General features: G+C 53.6%; 1 protein-coding gene across 7 annotated transcripts in view; it reads right to left on the bottom strand.

Annotated features, from left to right (window-relative positions):
• Window positions 1-3,597: 3,597 nt before the first annotated feature.
• The window catches only part of PALD1 (phosphatase domain containing paladin 1), an 88,000-nt gene continuing 72,751 nt past the window's right edge, over window positions 3,598-18,846 (bottom strand). For all 7 annotated transcript variants that reach the window (XR_011253142.1, XM_069572570.1, XM_069572566.1 and 4 more), the window contains 2 exons: window positions 7,228-7,383; window positions 3,598-5,427 (listed from right to left, as the gene is read on the bottom strand). Coding sequence is in view for 6 of the 7 variants with exons in the window: in XM_069572570.1 (XP_069428671.1) it covers window positions 5,275-5,427; window positions 7,228-7,383 (309 nt within the window). In the remaining variant the exon portion in view is untranslated. The remainder of the gene's footprint in view (window positions 5,428-7,227; window positions 7,384-18,846) is intronic.

Genomic DNA, 18,846 nt, shown 5'->3' with positions numbered 1-18,846 from the left:
TTAAAAAAAAAAAGTAGAAAAAATAAGCAAACACATAAGAGAGCAAATCCAAATGGCCAACAAAGGAATAAAAAGATGTTCCATCTCATTCGTAATTGGGAAAACCATATTAAGATAAAAATAAAACAGCTTTCTCCCTTATCAGATGGGCAAAAATTAAGAAGACTGGTGACCTCAAATGCTAGGGTGGGAAAGGAGAAATGCGTGTTTTCATAAATTATTAGTGTCTAATTCAGCCCAGAAGATGGTCTCATTTAGTTCAAAGAAAGAACGGAAATTACTTTTGGATAGCATGGGCACTCTGTCATGTACGGCAGGTCAACGGGTGAGGTGGGCAGATGGTAGGGGAAAAAGTACGCTAAGGGGAGGCACAAAATGAAACTCAAAAGCCCCTGTCACTGATAATCTATCAGAGTGACTCATAGGAAACAAGCCCTTCTTGTGGGTGTTGAGGGGAACCTCTTGAAAGGACACAAGGGTTTGAAAAGCATCGAGTCTGAGAACCACAAGACCTCATGGGAGGGTTTTCAAAGCAATCATTCTTTCCCTTCATCCCCCTCCCAACCCGCCCCAGCAAAGGCACACTTCCAGAAGGACTGACATTTCTCTCCTATCACTGAAAATGTCAGAAACGATTCCAGTACCCAGAGCTGGCACCAACATTCATCTCTAAAATGAGCGCAGGCTTGGAGTCAGATACTCTCTGGGCACACAGATAAGCGGAACAGAACAGGGAACCTAGAAATAAACTCATGCACTTATGATCAATTAGTCTTCAACAAAGGAGGCAAAACTATCCAATGGAGAAAAGACAGGCTCTTCAATAACACTATGGAGGGTCCTCAAAAAACTAAAAATAGACCTACCATATGATCCAGTAATTTCACCCCTGAATATATGTCCAGAAAAAGAACAAAGACACTAATTCAAACAAATGTACCCCAATGTTCATTGCAGCACTACTTACAATAGCCAATACGTGGAGGCAATCCAAGTGCTCATCAACAGACAACTGGATAGAGAAAATGTGGTCTGTGTGTGTGTGTGTATAAACTAACACACACACAATGGAATAGCACTCAACCATAAAAAGAGTGAGATTCTGCCATTTGCAGAAACACAGATGGACCTAGAGAATATTATGCTTTGTGAAATAAATCAGATAAAGAAAGAAAAACAGAGTATACCATTTACATGCAGACTCTAAAAAATTACAACAAACCAGTGAATATAACAAAAAAAAACAAAAGCTGACTCATGGACATAGAGAACAAACAAGTGTTACCAGTGGGGAGAGGGAAGTGAGGAGGGGTAATACAAGGGTTGAAGAGTAAGAGGTACAAACTATTAGGTATAAAAAAGCTACAAACATATATTGTACAACACAGAGAATATAGCCAATATTTTACAAGAACTCTAAGTGAAGTATAAGCTTTAAAAATTATGAAAACTAATATAACATAGTTGCTTTACAGCAACTATACTTCAGTAAAAATTAATTTTAAAAATTATAAATCACTATACGTCTTAAGTGTATAATACTGTAGAGCAACTATATTTGTTTTGAAAATAAGTAAATAAACTATAAAATTAAACACGTATGAAATTCTATTTTGAGCCACAAAACTATCAAGAACTTTAAAAAAAAATGTACTAGACCTGATGGGAGGGGAGCTTCGGGGAGAAGGAAAACACGCGTATTCATGTATGGCTGAGCCCCTTTGATGTCCACCTGAAACTATCACAACACTGTTAACTGGCTATACTCCAAAATAAAATAAAGTTTAAAAAAAATGTAATAGCAGTGCTGGCCAGGCTGGAGAAACACTTAAGCTCATTAATTGCTATTTGAGACCATCAGATAGGACACTTCTGGAGGACAAATGAAGTACATCTTGAAAAACCTTTATAATGGGCATTCCCTTTATTTAGAAAATAATCAGAGGTTGGCACCGCCACATGCAGATTTGGGGGTGATCCACCCAGATCACACTGAGCGCCTCAGGCCTGCCTTCCCCACCCCACCCTCCTCTATACGGAAGATGAGCAATCATTTCCTGCCCTTCCAGCCACAGTCTACAGGCCCAGTGGCCTTACACTTAAGAAGGAAGGGCAGGGCGATGCAAAGAGAGAGAAAGACAACTGATTCTGGCTGGAACTATAACACATCAAGTTGGAAACCGGGCTAGTGGCTTCCCTAAGCAGTGCCAGAGAAGGCTGCCTTCACCAGAAAGAAGGCCAAAGCAGCTGCCCAGAGAGACAAAGATGAGGGTGAGGGTGTGTCCCTCAGATCCTAGAGCGGCAGACACTGGGAATCGACTCGCAAGAGATTTATTTGTGGAAACCCCTGTGGAGGATGGAGGAAGAAGGCAGGAAGAGCCAAGAGAACCACGGTGCAGCTCTGACACCCATGAGTAGAGAGGGGCAAGGAAGAGCCCCACATAGAAGGGCGGGTCTGAGGAACGCCCAGCCAGACCAGCGGGGAGGCTCCAGGCAAGGCTGCCACGGGCAGCAACAGTGCAGCTAGTGGCTCAGAGTCCTGCCGGGCTCGGTCATCGTCCGGGAGAGCCCGAGTAGAGAGGGTGCTATACAGGGAGCGTAGCCTTGGCACGAGCTGGATTGAAGCTGCAACGGCTGGAGGTTGTGCTGACTGCTCTCGCAGCTGGTCCTCCTGAGGGGGAACCAGAGCAGTGTACCCCGTGGATGCTGCAGAGGGCTTCTGGGGGTCCCTGGGCAGTTTTCCAGTTCCCAATCCAGGTCGTCCCAAGAGCCTGCCGCATCTCTATCAAGGATCCCAGATTTTTGTACTGATCATATTTTTATAATCCCTTCATCCCAGGCAGAGAAGTGCAGGACCACCCCTCACACTTACACACACACACGTGGGCATACACACCACTGCACTCATTCAGAAGCCACACAGAGCATCCTTGGACTCAGGGCACTGGGAAGTAACCCCAGGAGGCCTCCCTTCACCCAGGCTGGGGAGAAACCCAACCTTAGTGCAGTCGGGGCTCTGGATTCCATTCTGACCTTGAAACTTCCATTCCAGATTTCTGATTCCCCCTAATCCTGGAAGAGCCTAGGGAGAAGCCTGGGTCTGCACTCTGCCTGACTCACTCTCCCTCCTGCCTCTTTACACATCCATTTCTCAACACAAATGTGTTTGAGCCTTTGAGGGGCCTAAAGGGACCAAGAAAAGTCTGCAGGGATGAGAAAAGGAAGTAGAAGTTGAGGATCACCCTGCTTTCAGTCTGCTTCATAGCCCATGAAATTCAATTTTGCTCCATCTCCCTAAATATAACAGTCCTTCACACTTTAGTGTGAATTAGCCTGTTACATTACTTTCTTCAAGGAGGGGCTCCTCAGCACGTCAGCCCTGGGCATCCAGAATGAGATGGTCATACATGATTGGGGATGTGAAGGAAAGAGAATGATGTCCAGGAAAACCCACCTTCTCTGAGAGTCAGGTGCACAAAGGGCAGGTGCTCTTGGCTCACCCTGCCCTCCCACCCTACTCTGAGGGAACAGGGACCTCAGCTGGTACCAGTTCTGTAATACCTGCCCCACACTAAAGACATTGGCAGCCAAGCACACTTCACATTTAGCCATTTTTAATGCTCAAAAGATCTGTTAAAAAAAAATCACAAATGAATCCTCACAACACCCCTGTGAGGTAGGTAGGCAAGTATTATTCTCCCATTTTACAGATGGGGAAACTGAGGCAGAGAGGTGATGTGACCAGCGAGTAATCCCAGCACAGCTGAAAGTCAGGGCCAACTATGAGAACGCAAAGGATCCCTCCCAGTTCAGCCCTGATCTCTGACCCCTCATCTAGACCTTGTCTGCAGAGAAATTAACACTTTTTACTACATGCAAAAATAAAAACCAAAAACAACAAATCTAAAAAGGTAGTGAAAAGACATACAGTAGATTTGCAAAAGAATTCAGCCAAAATGGTCATAAATTTTCCAATACTAAGTAGATATGAACAACTTTGGCCTCATCCACCTTTTCAAAATACCACGACCGGTGATACATCATCTGTTTTTCTGCCCAAGTGCTGGTGTCCAACCAAAAGAGGCCTGCCTGGCCCCAATGAGCCAGGCCAGGGGGACAGAGTCCACACCATTCAGCCCCTGCATTTTAGGGGGAGACCAGTCCCCGGAGGGAGAGCCACAGGCTCAGCTCAACAGCCGCCTACCTCTCTGAGCAACCTTCCCACCATCCACACAGAGTTGGTCCCAGCAGCTGCCAACTCGGCAGGCCTTGGCCTCTTCTGTTCCCATCACAAAGCAACTTGAGGGTGCTCAGTGAGGATGGCCTGCAATCCACGTGCCCCCTTGTGCCATCCCTGGCCCACTCTCACACACCCCACTGCTCACTCAGGGTCACCCAGGAGTCCCCATGGCTCCTGCCACACCAGGTGGGGGCTCAGACCACTGTTGGGGGGCCAGGCAGAGCAGGGAGGAGGTGCTTCCCCAAACCTCCCCCCCATGCTTCCAGGGAAAAGGAGCAGGCCTCTCCCACAGGGCGGCATGCACCTCTGGGAGCTCTTTCTTGCCCCTTCCAACTCTAAGACGGATTCCCTTTTGTTTTCAGCTCCATGGAAACCTCTACAGTCCTGCCAGCCCAGGGGAGGGGAGCAGGCAAAGGCAGGAGGGGCAGAGGCCTCCACTGAACCCGCACGGAATGTGGTTCTCTTTCCTCATGTCTTGAGGTTGAGACAAGGAATGAGAGGCAAGAACACTGCGGAAAACTGCCTTTAAGGTAACAAATCTAGCCAGAGCAAAGTCCATCTCCCAGGGCCCATCTCCCAGAGAGCCCAGGGCCACCAGGGCAACACTCAGGCAGCAAAAGGGGAGAAGCCACGTGGGAGAGCTGCAGGGAAGGAACCAACACTGGCCAGGACTGCTCTAGGCCAGGGGCCATCAGAACTGCTCAGGGCAGAGGGGAGGACAGAAATGGCGAGAGGTTTGACTTGGCAACTTGGGGAGTGAGCGCCTTGGAGAGCTGATGCCACACCGGACCTTCCTGCAGGCCCTCCAGGAGCGGCCATTCACAAGGCATCACTGTGGCCAACTATCCTTTAACAACTCTTTCAAAAAGGGGATCCCCACCCACCCTGGTCTCTGGGAAGCCGAGGAGTCGTTTCTCAGGGCCACTGCCACCAAAGAGCATCGGGTACCCCGAGACCACATGGGGAGGGAGGTGGCCTGCGGGAGGCGGTGATAACAGGGGCAGGGGGAGCGCGTCCCACAGGAAGCCCCCTTCCTACAGGAAGTCCCCTGCTGCGGAGAGCTCGGGGCCACGGTTCTGCTCCTGCCACCGGCAGCGCAGCCTCGAGAAGGGCTGGTCCTCCGTGCTCTCGAGCTCGGGGAAGCCCAGCTGGTTGAGGATCTCGTAGACGCCGGCCTTTGCTGCCACCTGGGGAGGACAGGAGAGTTTGCTCAAGGGGAGGGAGGGCGTCATTCGGGTCCCGTGCCCTCCTCTGTCACACCTCTCACCGGGCTCCACTGACACATGTGTGAGTCTGGGACCCAGCACTGCCTCCCACCAGCTCAGCAACCTGCACAAGTTTGCATCTTGATTCCGATTAACTACTCCGAGCTTCCGTTTCCTTGTGATGGCAGAGCACAGCGTGGAGTGCTGCGCTGCACAGAAAGTGCTCGGCAGGCAGTAAGGGCAGGTAGGAAGCGGAGAGCAGAGGGGGAGGCCAAGCACGCCCCATGCCTTCAGCCCCGATGCTCCCACGGGCACACTCAGGAGCACAAGCCCAGCTGCTCCTGGTGTTACAGCTGGGCCTGCGGGGAGCGCTGGGGAAGCCAGCGTGGAAGCAGCAGCCGGCAAGAGCCCTTTTGCCATGAGTTCCGACTGTGGACCCGGCAGGCCCACCAAGGGCCTCAGCTCAGGCAGGTTGACTGAGGCCTCCCTAGATACTCTCCATACAGCCATAGGGCCCAGGCCCTGGCCCTGGACTCAAACCACTCAATGACCAGCCTTCTTCTCTCTCCACCATCCTGGGGATGGGGAGGATGTAGGCTCCACTCCAAACTAACATCCCCAGGCAACCTTCACCCCCTGCCCCTCTGCTCATCCCCTGAGGCTAGAACCTTGACATCTCCCACGACCCTCCACCCAGCTTCAGCTGGGGAGAGGATCAAGCTCCTTCCCCCTATTTCAGCTCTCCTAGCAGAAGTGTCCTAGGTCCCCTACTACTGCCAAGAGGAAGCTGAGCCCAGGCCTCCTCAAGAGGGTGGCCCCACTGTGACCTTGGTGTGACCCACCCCCACATCAGGACTACCTGAAGGCCTGTCTTCGGCACAAACCCCCAGCAGCCACCCGTCCTGGCACCGGGCCCTGCAGTGGCCTCCCAGCCTCTGTCCCCTCGCAGCTCTGACCCCACCTGCACACCTTCTGAAGCCCCACACCCTTCCTACACCTGTCACTCCCGCCTTCCCGTCCACCCTGCCCACAGGAGCTAATTCCAGCCTGGAGCCCAGATGGCAACCACCAGGACAGGCCGGTGAGGTCAGCAGGGGCCAGCGTCCCAGTGGAGGGGTAATTACAGGCCACTCTGCCAAGCAGGAAGGGAGACCTTTCTCCTACCCTAGAGGAGCCGAGGTGGCCCCTCTGCCTCTAAAACTAGCCAAGCCGGGAAGAGCCAAGCAGAGGGGAGGGAGGAGGTGGCAGGGGATATGTCTGTCCCAGGCCGGAAATGGTGGACTCTGGAGCCAACCAACTGCTCTAGCGCTGACTATGGACACGGCACTGAACCCCTCTGCGCCCAGACCCCTCCTCTAGAGCAGGAGCGTCCAGCGGCCACGGGAGGCAGGCGGGCTGACGCGAGCTGGGGCAGACGGCCGTGCGCGACTCTCACAGAATCCCCGCCGCGGCCTCCTGAGGGGGCACCCACTGTGCCCACAGTACTTCCGTGGTGACTGAGGACGGAAGCCCGGAGCGGCTACGCGCCTTGCCCACGGTCATGGCTGGAAGGCGGCAGGGGAGCGGGAAGCCAGAGGGCGCAGGTGAGGGATGAACACGGCGGTGGGCGTGAAGCACCCAGGCGACGTTGCCCCGGGGACGCAGGGCGCAGGGGCCCAGCCCAGCCCCCGCCCGGCTCTGTCTGCATCCTCCGCATCCCCCGCTCACGGCCTGCCAGCGCAGGCGCCGGCTGGACCCGAGTGAGCAGACACAAGCTCGGCCGCAGGGAGGACCCGCCCTCACCTCCCGCATCCAGGCGCTGAAGGGCCTCTGCCAGGAGCCGGCCTTCTCCAGGTGCAGGTAGGCGCTGAAGAGCACCAGGCAGACGTAGCGCTCCAGGTACTGCAGGCTCCGCAGCCGCAGCCTCCGGGCCTCCTGCTCCGACTTGGCCGCTTTCGCCTGCAGGACGGACAGCACGGGACGGGGGTCAGAATGGACCTCATCCCCACCCCAGCACACTGCACACCCACACACACACACCACACACGCTCCACACAGGCACACACGCCACACACACACACACCACACATGCTCTACACAGGCACACACGCCCCACACTCACACACACACCACACACGCTCTACACAGGCACACATGCCACACACACACACCACACATACCACACACACTCCACACAGGCACACACGCCCCCCCCACCACACACACCACACAGGCATACACGCCCCCCACTCACACACCACACAGGCACACACGCCCCCCACTCACACACCACACACACCACACATGCTCCACACAGGCACACACGCCCCACACTCACACACACACCACACATGCTCCACACAGGTACACATGCCCCCCACACACACCACACATTCTACACATGTACACACACCCCATCCTCACACCATACACGCTCTACACATGTACACACACCACACACCCACACACACTCCACACATGTACACACATCCCACACTCATAAACACACCACACATACTCTACACATGTACACATGCCCCATCACACACACACCACACGCTCTACACATGTACACATGCCCCATACTCACACCACATGTACTATACATGTACACATGTCCCACACTCACACACATGCTCTACACATGTACATATGCCCCACCACACACACCATACACATGTACACACACCCTATCCTCACACATACACACACTCTACACATGTACACATGCCCCATCCTCACAAACGCCACACACAATCACATACACCACACACTCACACATACCCCAGAGGTACTCAGTCACACACCCCACACACAGTCACAGAGCCTCACAATCACACACACCACATACACTCATGCACACATTACCACACACACTCTACACATGTACACACATCTTAATCTCACAAACACACACCACACAGTCACAGAGCCTCACAATCACACACCACACACACTCAGACTCTCAGTCATATACACCATACACTCCACACACACTTTACACATATACAAACACACCACTCACATACTCCACACCTACAGACTCTCATAATCACACACACCACACATACACTCATGCACACACCCCACTCACACACCACATTCTCATATACACACCACACACAGATCCTCACAATCACACACAACACACATATACTCATACATACACACCCCTCTCACACACCACATGCACCCAGCCACACATACCACACACACTCACGGACTCTCACAATCATATATACACTATACACACTCTACAGATATACAAACACGCCACTCACATACTCCACACACACTCAGACTCTCATAATCACACACTCAACACACATCCCACTCACAGACTCTCACAATTGTACACACCACACCCATACTCATACACATATATGTATACACTCACAAATACCTCACTCACATACCACATACCCTCATTCACACACCCCACACAACCAGAGTCACACACACACTGCATACATACACACACACAAACAAAATCTCTCTCACACACACACTCTCTCCAAGGCTGGCGACAGGTCATAGAAAGACCACAGAAACAGAATTAGCAAGAGGTGCAGCGCTTCAGGGAAGGAAGAGGCTGGAATGGGACACAGACCCTTTCAAAGAGTGACCCCCGAGCACATTCTAGGAGAAGAGCACGAGGTCCCTGCTAAGGGGAAAAGAGACAGCCAGGGGATTAAAGAGCTTCCCAGAGAGTGTGGATGCAGCTGGACCGTGAGGGCTTCCGTGGACTCCGATGGACAGTAAGCAGCAGAAGGGGAAGACAGAGGTGAGGGTGGTGCGAGGCAGGTGGGCATCAGGAAGGGGCCAGCTTGGCTGGAAGGAGGGTGCGAAGGGGTGGGTTGGCACCCACTGGCAGCAGCCCTGGGCTGAGACGGCCACCCTCTAATCAGCTGCCCTGCATGCAGATGGCTGGGCCCCACCCCAGACCAGACGAGCATCTCCACAGGCTGGGCCTGGGCTTTGGATTGTGAAAAGTTCCCTGGGCATCTACGGAGCTAGGGCTGAGGCTTCAGCACTGGGGAGCCACTGAAGGTCTGAGACTAGGGGTGACCTGTTAATGAAGGACTCACAGGAGACTGATGCTCAGGAGGAAGGAGGCTTACTCGGGGGCCTCTCCAGGTTCTCCTCAGCATGGGGGTCGGTGGGCAGCTGGGGGCACAGGCCCAGGACAAACAGGGCCAGCTCCCCCACTGTAGGGTGTCCACCCCAACACCTGAGCGTGTCCCTTCAGCCCACCACAGATGGATCGCCACCCAGGGGGAGCCCCAAGGACTGAACGCCACACCTCACCTCGCACCCATTCCAGGCCTGGCCACCATCCAGGGCCCACAGCAGCCCTCTCTACTCCAGGAAGAGGGTGCGGCATAGCGGCTGTACCTTCAGGCACCAGGAGCACCCAGGGGAGGGCATAGATGACTCCCAGCCCCCAGGAACCAGGAAGGGCGGTCTCCTAACAGCTGGGCCACAGCTGGAAGCCTTCCCACACAGGCACACAATGTCAGTCTCATGCGTCTCCTTCAGGAAGGCTCCCAGGCGGGCCCTTACCCCAGACGTGACACAACCCACAGCACCCTGAACAGTGAGCTGCAGCAGACAGGCTCGCGGGGCCTGTGGCCCCTCCCACCTCTGCCTCGGGTGATTCGGCCTTTGGGGCCTCTGTCATCATTGCTCCAGGGTCGGGAGTGGACGCTCACTTGCACAGCTGGCCCCTCCCATTACCTTCCAGAAGCACCTCTGGAGCCTTGCGAACGGAGCAGGGATGGAAGGCAGACAGTGAGTGGGGCCCCCCTGGGGTGAGGGGACCACGGCCAATGCCTTGACTCCCTGGGAGATGGGACTGGGTTCTGGTCCCAGTTCTGCCATTTAAACTCTCAGCCTCACATCGCCTGGGGTCAGATAGCTCAGTAAAGTATGGTACGAGGAAACACCTATAAGCCCTGGGGAGCCACATGGGTCCAACCATTCATGGAACAGGGGGTGGGGGCCCAGCACAAAGGTGGGGCACAAACAGGCCCTGCCCGCGGAGATGCCTGTGGTCTGGGGGAGGCGAAGGACAATCGGCAAACACCCAGAGCAGCCGGATGGCAGGATCGGGACAAGACGGGTGGCTGGAAGAGGAAGGGGCTCTGGGAGAAGGAGGATTTGAGGTGCATTAGGAAGAAGGGGGCAGGAAGGTGTCCTGAGAGGAGAGGCAAGGGTCAAAGAGTGAGGTGGGTTCAATGGAGGGAGTGGGGAGGGGTTTGTAGCAGCAGGGGACCTAGAGCCAGGGGAGGCCCAGACCCTACAGACAGAGGAGCCGGTGAAGGTTTCCGGCGGATGTGAGGGTGGGAATGGCCCCATGGCTGCTGCCTTGGGAAGATGACTGGGCAGGGTCAGGCCAGGATGCCTGTTGTTCTAGGAATCAGGCAACCAAGTGCTCAAAAAAAAAACCTTTTGTTTAGAAATTAAGCAGTGAACCAAAAATTAAAAAAAAAAATTTTACCTAAATACCAACTGTGGCCAACACAGCACAATTCTGCCTGTCTCTAAGGATGAATATGTCATGCTGAGAAGCACTGGGCATCCACCACCCCATCCCTTACCCTGCTCCCCAATCTCCATCCAAAGGCCAGAAGCCTAGTTCAATACAGTTTCTTAGAGAGAAGGAAAGGAGTTCATCCACTGTCCCATCAGGTGAGAGCCACTGAAAACTACTTTCGAGCACTCAGAAGTAAGGTCCTGGGGTGTGAAGAGGCCCCAGCTCTGGGCTCAGCCCAGGGGCACAGCCACACCAGCCCTTATCCTCTTGGCACCCCCTGCAGCTTGGGGGGGGGGGGACATAATCCTGCTGTGCCCTGAAACTCCAGCAAGGATTCTGAGGACCATCTGGGGTGGAGAGGTCAAGTGATTCCTTCCAAGTCCTACTGGCAAGGTAGGGTAGAATTATCTCTAAATTCAGACCACCAGGTCAAGGTGACGCCTGACACCCGCCGGAAGGTTCCTTAGGTGCATCCTGCCAGACCACAGTCTATGATTTGAGACAATGACCCACCTTCCTAGCAAAGCCCTGGTTTCCTCAAAATCACCCCGTGTCAGCACTGTCTGGAGAGGAAGACAGGCCAGCCGCCTCCAGTAGATGAAAATAGTGGCTGTTTTCAAGTGGCCTGGCAGGCCAGGCTGTCATTAGCTGTGGCAGAGCAAAGGCTTCCTCGTCCCATTGGGGACTGAACACTAAAATAGACAGGGCCCGGGAAAGGTGGCCCAGGCGCTGGGGAGGTCAGGATTCTCCCGCCTCCATTCTACCCAGCATCAGCACGGGCCCAGCAGCGCCTGCAGTGGCTCCCCTGAAGCTCTGCTGCTTGCTGGACCACCTGGGAGAGCCCCACAGAGGCTACAGGGCCCCTGGGTGCAGGTACCAGGTTGAGCACGTTCATGCAGACCTGATGATGAGATTCTGATATGCCCTCCAGCGACCCCATGAGGGAGGAGGGTCATCTCATGTTGCAGATGGGGCTCAGCAAGGTCGCAGAGTTCTAAGCTGGGACATGAATTCCAAAACTCCAGCTTTCCTACCAGCACCCTAGCCCCCTTCACCACATTTGAGTTCAACCACTCCCTGCCTCACTCTTGGAGCTGTACTTTTACCTTCTTTCTTCCTCCTGTCTGGAATGCTCTCTCCCTTCACCCGGCCAGGTGATGTTCATCTTGTCCCTCCAGGCCCTGGACAAGCCCCTGTTCTCCCAAGGCTCTGAACCATCCAGTCCCACAACCTGCCCTTCTTGGCTCCCATTCTCTGCACCAATTCATTAACTACTACAATACATTCCATCATGAGGGTTTCTTTTTCTTTTTTCCTTAGGCCATGTCATACGACATGCGGGATCTTAGTTCTCAGACCAGGGGTTGATTGAATCCATGCCCCCTTCATTGGGAGCTCAGAGTCTTAACCACTAGGCCACCAGCAAAGTCCCATCATGAAGGTTTCTGACTGCTTCTCCAAGGCATGACTGGTCTCCTCAAGACAATGATAAGCTGGGGCAGATGTCAAATTATAAGCAGGTTTCCATCTCTGCCTCCCCACCACAGCCCCAAGTGTCTGAACAGGACCCGGTGTGCAGAGGGTGCCTGACTAGTCAATGGACACTCACTTCCCAGGTCATGTCACCCTTTCAGTGTCACCTAGGACCGAGAGTACAGGCAGGACCCTGCGGACTCCCACACACACACCTGCATCGGGACTCAGACGTGCAACTGCTGCTCATGAGCTCCACATGGATACAGTTCAGACTCCACAAATTCTACCCGCACCCCAAACGGACCTTGGGAGCCCTCCCCAAATCTGACCTGCCCATAACTTGCCCTCTTAGAGGAAACTCCATCCTTCCTGCTGCTCAGGCCCGAACTTGACATTCCTCCTCGACCTCTCCCTTTCTCAGCCCCAGTTTTGTTCAGTTCAGTCACCAAGTCATGTCTGACTCTTCAAGACCCCATGGACTGCAGCACGCCAGGCTTCCTGGTCCCTCACCATCTCCCAGAGTTTGCCCAAGTTCACGTCCATTGAGTTGGTGATGCCATCCAACCACCTCATCCTCTGTCACCCTCTTCTTCTGCCCTCAATCTTTCCCAGCATCGGGGTCTTTTCTAATGAGTCAGTGGGTCTCAGCCCCACATCCAATCAATCAGAGAATCCCACCGACTCTACATCAACACACCCCCAGAAGCTACCCACCTCTCATGCTCCAGTAAAGCCATCACATCTCAGGGACAGCTCCTGCCTGGCCTCCCTGCCGCTGCCCTCACCCCCGTCCCTGCCGTCTCTTCTCCCCACAGCACCAGAGAAAGCCTGAAAGATCATGGAACCATTACTGGAGCCCCCTGCTGCCCTCTCCCTGCCTGCTCCCCAAGAACAAGCCCTCCTCTGGTTACCACTGCTCTCCAGTTGAAGCAGGGTTCAGCTGGTCAGGAGACTGACAGCACTCAAAGATGGTCAGTTTCTGGACTTCCCTGGTGGGCCAGTGGTTAAGACTCCAAGCTTCCAATGCAGGGGACATGGGTTCAATCCCTGGTCAGGGAACTAAGATCCCACATGCCGAAATACGCAGCCAAAATATCAAAAAAAAAAAAAAAAAGATGGCAGTTCCTAAGGGGCAGGGTTCCCGAATTCAGACCCCACCCTCCTTCTCAAAGGTCAATGCTACCCTCTCCTTGGAGGCTCCACATGAGTCCCTACAGACTCCATCCTCAGGCCTGTGGGAAAGAGGGGCCTGAAGCCCAAGGAAGCTTTCCACACCTAATCCCCAAGAGGGATTAGGCCCTCAGCCCAGACGTGGGTAACTGGCTTTCTGAAGATGTCATATTTGGATCAGCACTTTCAAAGCATGAAGGAGCTAAACTTGGCACCATGGGCTTCTCTGTGTGCTGTTTATCCAACAAACGCTGTCACCCGGAGGCCAGGCTCTGGGATTCAGGGCCAACCAGATACGGTGCCAGCCTCAGGAGCCCACTGTCCCTGCACATGACCCAGGGAGTCTGCCTGGTGTCCCAGCTACCCCACAGCCCACTCCCACATCACCCGTACCCAGGCTGGTGCTCACCACCACCCCTCAAAGCAGGCCGGGCGGCAGCAGTGAACCCAAGTGATAGATGGAAAAACACAGATCCAGGCAGGTCAAAGTGATGGGCCCATGGTTGCACCAGAAGTTACCAGCACAGCCTGGGCTAACACCCAGCTTACCAACCCCCACTAGGGCTCTGTCAGTCACTGGAGAAGAGCGCCCTCTCCTGGAGACCAACAATGAGGACAAAGAACCAAAAGGTACAGAGATGGTGGGGGCCAGTTTCCTGTTTAATCACACAGTGACTAGTCCCTCGTCTCCCTTCCATCCACTTACGGGCAGACATTCATGGAGCCCTGCTCGAGCCAGGCAGGGTCTGAGTCAGGGTTTCAGGGTGAGCCCTTGTGCATGGAACAGAGACGATCAGCAGAAAGAGTCTACTTCAGTGACAATCACAAACTTGACAACAACAGCTGTGAGCACACAGGCTGGGTATCAGGCGAGCGGGGAATATGCTGGGGTTGAGAGGTGAACCCCTTCTAAACCACTGAAAACCCCAAGTCTGATGGTGCCTGCTCGAAAACCAGGCCTGGCACACCATCCGTGCTCACTGGATGGACGCTGTTGAAGAAACCAGGCAAGTACGCCCAGAGGATGGAAGCAGTTCCAGCTCAGCCATATGATAGGAAAGAAGGAAAAGCTAAGGAGGTCTCAGACTGAGAACATGAGCCTACTCACGCTCATTCATACATTCACGTTAACACACAGACCCACAAACACCCACCCCATCTGAAAGCTGCTCACCAATCCACTGGCCCTATTTTGGGCCGACGTTAAAAGAGCCTCAGGAAGGATCCTTCTGACATGCTTTACGTGACAACTCACAGCACTCCAGGACTGCTCTAACTGCACGACCTGAGACATTTTACCCACCAGAACGAGGTCTCCAAGGAACAACTCTGGCCAAGCCAGAGTTTTGGAGAGACTGAGAGAGACCCTATGTGGGGGTCAGGGCCAGAGCTGTCTCGCTACATTTTTCTTAAAAAATAATCTTAGTCCTTGGGGCACTGAGCTGGACCTCTCTGACCTCTTAGCAACCCAGGGTGGTGCATCCAGGAAGGGCTGGTGGCTTCCTTGCCAATCCTTTAATTCTGCCACAAGAGAACTGTTCCCTGGGTTGTGGCAGTGAGGGAAAGGAATATGGGCCGAGGAGTTGGGAGACAGGTTCTGATCCTGCCTTCAGCTGGTCACAAAACTTCATTAGGCCTCAGTGTCTCCCTCAGGAAAATGGGTCTAATAAAACCCACCCACGCCTCCTCACCAGCTGTTCTGTGGACCCAAAGAAAGAGAGGGAAGTTCTCTGAAAACTCAAAAGGAACAGCTCAGAGTTAAAGCATCAGTCTATAAAACAAACCTCAATTTGAGACCAAGGGATGTTTTACGTCTCCCTCTGTGGCTACCTTCACCTCAGATTTTCCTCAGCCTCTTTCTGAAGGAAAGAGAGACACACCATACTGCTTCAAACACAGAACCAATACAGAATTAGCATCCCTAGCCAAGGCTAAGGAAAAGTACCCCTGGCACTGATGATTCTAACAGGACTTCCTGCAGGAGCCCTGACCTTGGTTTCTGTCACAAATATTTTCCCTTTCCAGACCCAGCAGGAAACAACTCATTCACCAGATGGTGTCACCACTGCGGGCTGGTGGCCATCTTGGATTCTCCTCAGTCAGGGGCCCAGCCTTCTCACCTCTACCCCAACTTCATGGAGTGCCTTAGTTCAAAGGATTTTCTCGTTCATTTTTCTGTCTGAGGTATTTTCTTTTAAACACCCTGAGCATTCTGGCCCCTTCACGTAAGTGGGGTGATCGGGCCCAGACCCAATCTCACTGACACTCTGGAATGGAGGAGGCATCACAAGCTGCAGCCCAGAGGCCTGGCAGCCTGCGGCAGGCCTCAGTGGAAAGAGGGACCCAGGCTGCTGCACCAGGGAAGGTCTGTCTCTACGGAAAACGTGTGTGCAGGTTTGGTCCCACGCCCTTCTGTAGCCGTGACCTGAGTCTGAGATGAGTTCTTGTCTTCTGGCCTCCTTCCCCTGCTCAGGCTGGGCCATGGTTTCCAGGTGGTACTGTTCTCCCAGTGGGGCTGGAGGTGGGCAAGGGAGGGGAAATGGTGCCTTCTCCTCCTCGGGCAGCAGTGCAGCACAGCGGCCAGGGCCTGACCTGGGAGTCAGGGGCTGAGGTCTCGCCCTCTCCCGCTGTCATCTACCAGCTGTGTGCTCTTGGGCAAGCCCAGTGCCTCCCCTCCTCAAATGGAGGTAATGTTACAGGCTGCCTTGGCCAGGCACAGCCACACAGTGAAGACTGAGCCAGACCATGGATGTGAGAATGTACAGTCAGCTTGGCAAGGATACCTCCCCGATGGCCAAGGACACATGAGGCCTGGGTCTTCCCACCGCCAGCAACTCCCAGCCTCCCATCCACCTCCCCTCTCTCAGACCACCCCCACCTAGTCAGCCTCAGACCCTCGACACAGACTCCAGTGCCATCCGAGTCTGCAGGAACATTAGGGCTCACCAAGTCCCTCCCTTCGGCTTCAGAGAAGCACCTCCCAAAGCTTCTCCGGGAATGGCAAATCTAGGGGAAAGCAAGCACTGGCCCTGCCTTCGTGTCCTCACAGCATTTGGGGGGAGTCCCTTTCTGGAAGCACTGCAATCAGTCAATGCAGAGGGAGTGAGGGAGCCAAGATATCACCGCTTTGTAAACCCTGAATAAAATAAGGGATCCAGAAGATGAGCGCCAGAGGCTGCCAGCTCACAAGAGAGACCACAGGACCTTCCAGGGCCCCGCGGCAGCACCAGCATCACCCACAACTGTGCCGGCCAAACACCAAGCCAAATCAGATCAAGCCAAAGCTCTAGGTTTACAGGAAGCACAGGGACTGCAACACAGGCTCAACCAAACCCTGCGGCGCAATCAACAAGATCTAGACTATGGGCCGCCCAGGAAGATAACCGGTTACCTCATCACATTCACTTCAGGGGGGGAAACGAGGGGAAATGTTCTGTGTTCATTGAGACTTGAGGTCTCATCAGCTAAAGGCCACGTGTGGATCTTTTGGGTCCTGATACAACTGTAGAAAGACCTTGGGAGACCAGTAAGAAAATCTACCACCAACTAGGTATTGCAGGATGAGAAATCACTATTGTTTGAGATGTGATAATGGCATATGACAGTCTTTTTTTTAAAAGATCCCTTCTCTAATGTATATGCTGAAATATTTCAGAGAAAGTAACATTCAGTCTAGGACTTGCTTCAAAAGAATCCAGAGAGGATGGTGGGCAGCACTGGCAGGGCTCCAGATGGGATAAGACTGGTCTTGACTCCTGAAGCTGGGAACACAAGCATTCATGGAATTATTCTCCCTACTTTGAAATTTTCCAAAATAATTACAAAAAGTAAGTTCCTACTTTTCAATTCAGTCAATAATCCTACTTCTAAGAATCAGCCTACAGAACCAAGCCACGTGGATGAAAGAGCAGCACACGCTGTAAGATCCACGGTACCATCACCTGCTCAGAGAACAACAGGGAGCAACCTCACGGGCCACCTCCACAGGAAGAGCACGGGATGCTGGGACATGCCCACTCCACCACGTTATCACGCCGACATTACATATGGGGATATAAAGGGTATTCAACAGACAGGCTAAAAAGTCCACGAGCCCCAACTACTTAATGAGCCTGTCCTCGTTCTACTAGAAGGTAATCTCAGTGAAGCATCACTCACTATTCCATGCCCAGACACACGACAGGCACTCAGTAAGCAATGTGCTGAGTACACGTTTCAATCCAAGAACATCATCCAGGTGAACAGCCCGGGCACACATCACGATCCTCCTGTTAGAGGAGGTATGTGCACAGGCACAAAAGACTAGAAAGAGAAGGCAAAGTGAAACCATTCCTGGGAGACTGGGTAATGTTCTGATATCGTTCCCATAACCACACAAAAAAGCAACAAACAGTCCTCATCACTGTTGTGTGACCTCACCGTGCAGATGGAGACTCACACACGCTCTGAGCCCTCCCTCCTGATCCTCAACAGAGCAGCGACCTCCACATCCTCCCGCTCGTCTCCACCGAGGGCCCTGAAATGGTTTTACTGCCGGCAGAAGTGCACTCGCCAAGTTCCAGGAGTTGTTTTCTTACTTGCTTGTGATTAGGGTGTAAGCTGACTGTTGGACCTGGCAGGGAAGGGAAATGCACTGTTTGAGGGTTCTGGGGTGCAGGGCAGGAAGCCATGTGCTGCAGAGGGTTTCAGAATCCCAAGGTGGTGGGCTCCTGGGAGGAAACCTTGAGGTGAGCGGAGTGTGGACTGGACCTGGAATGTTGCCAGGCACGTGGACAGCTGATGTAGGTGGTACACCCATTGCCAGGCAGAGGTTCTGGGGCTCTAACTGGGCAAACAAGCGTATACATACAGCACTCTGGCCTGCTCTGAGCAGACACTGCAGTCTCCGTTGGAGAGCACCTCAGGGCTTCCAGCTTGAAACCAGAGGGCAGGGATCTAAATACACAGCCACGTACCAGAAGTGAGACACAGCTGCCAAATTCCAGAGGAGTCAGTCCATCGGGGGAAAGGGGAGAGGGAACAGCTGCCTTCTAGAGCCTCAGCAAGCCCCACACAGCCCACTAGGGCAACAAGGACCAAGACCAGGGGGTTACGGCATCAGGGGAGGGGCTCAGGGCTGGGAGTGAGGGTCTTTGCCTCTCACCTCTGCTCTGCCTATGATAACTCATGTGGGAGCCTGGGCATCCCATTCCTCTATTCATCTGTAAACAAAGTGGTCAGACGCTCTCTCAGTCCCTGTG

The sequence above is a fragment of the Ovis canadensis genome, chromosome 25, assembly GCF_042477335.2.
Source record: "Ovis canadensis isolate MfBH-ARS-UI-01 breed Bighorn chromosome 25, ARS-UI_OviCan_v2, whole genome shotgun sequence".
In the NCBI taxonomy this organism is placed as follows: domain Eukaryota; kingdom Metazoa; phylum Chordata; class Mammalia; order Artiodactyla; family Bovidae; genus Ovis; species Ovis canadensis.
This window is presented reverse-complemented; position numbering and strand designations above follow the sequence as displayed.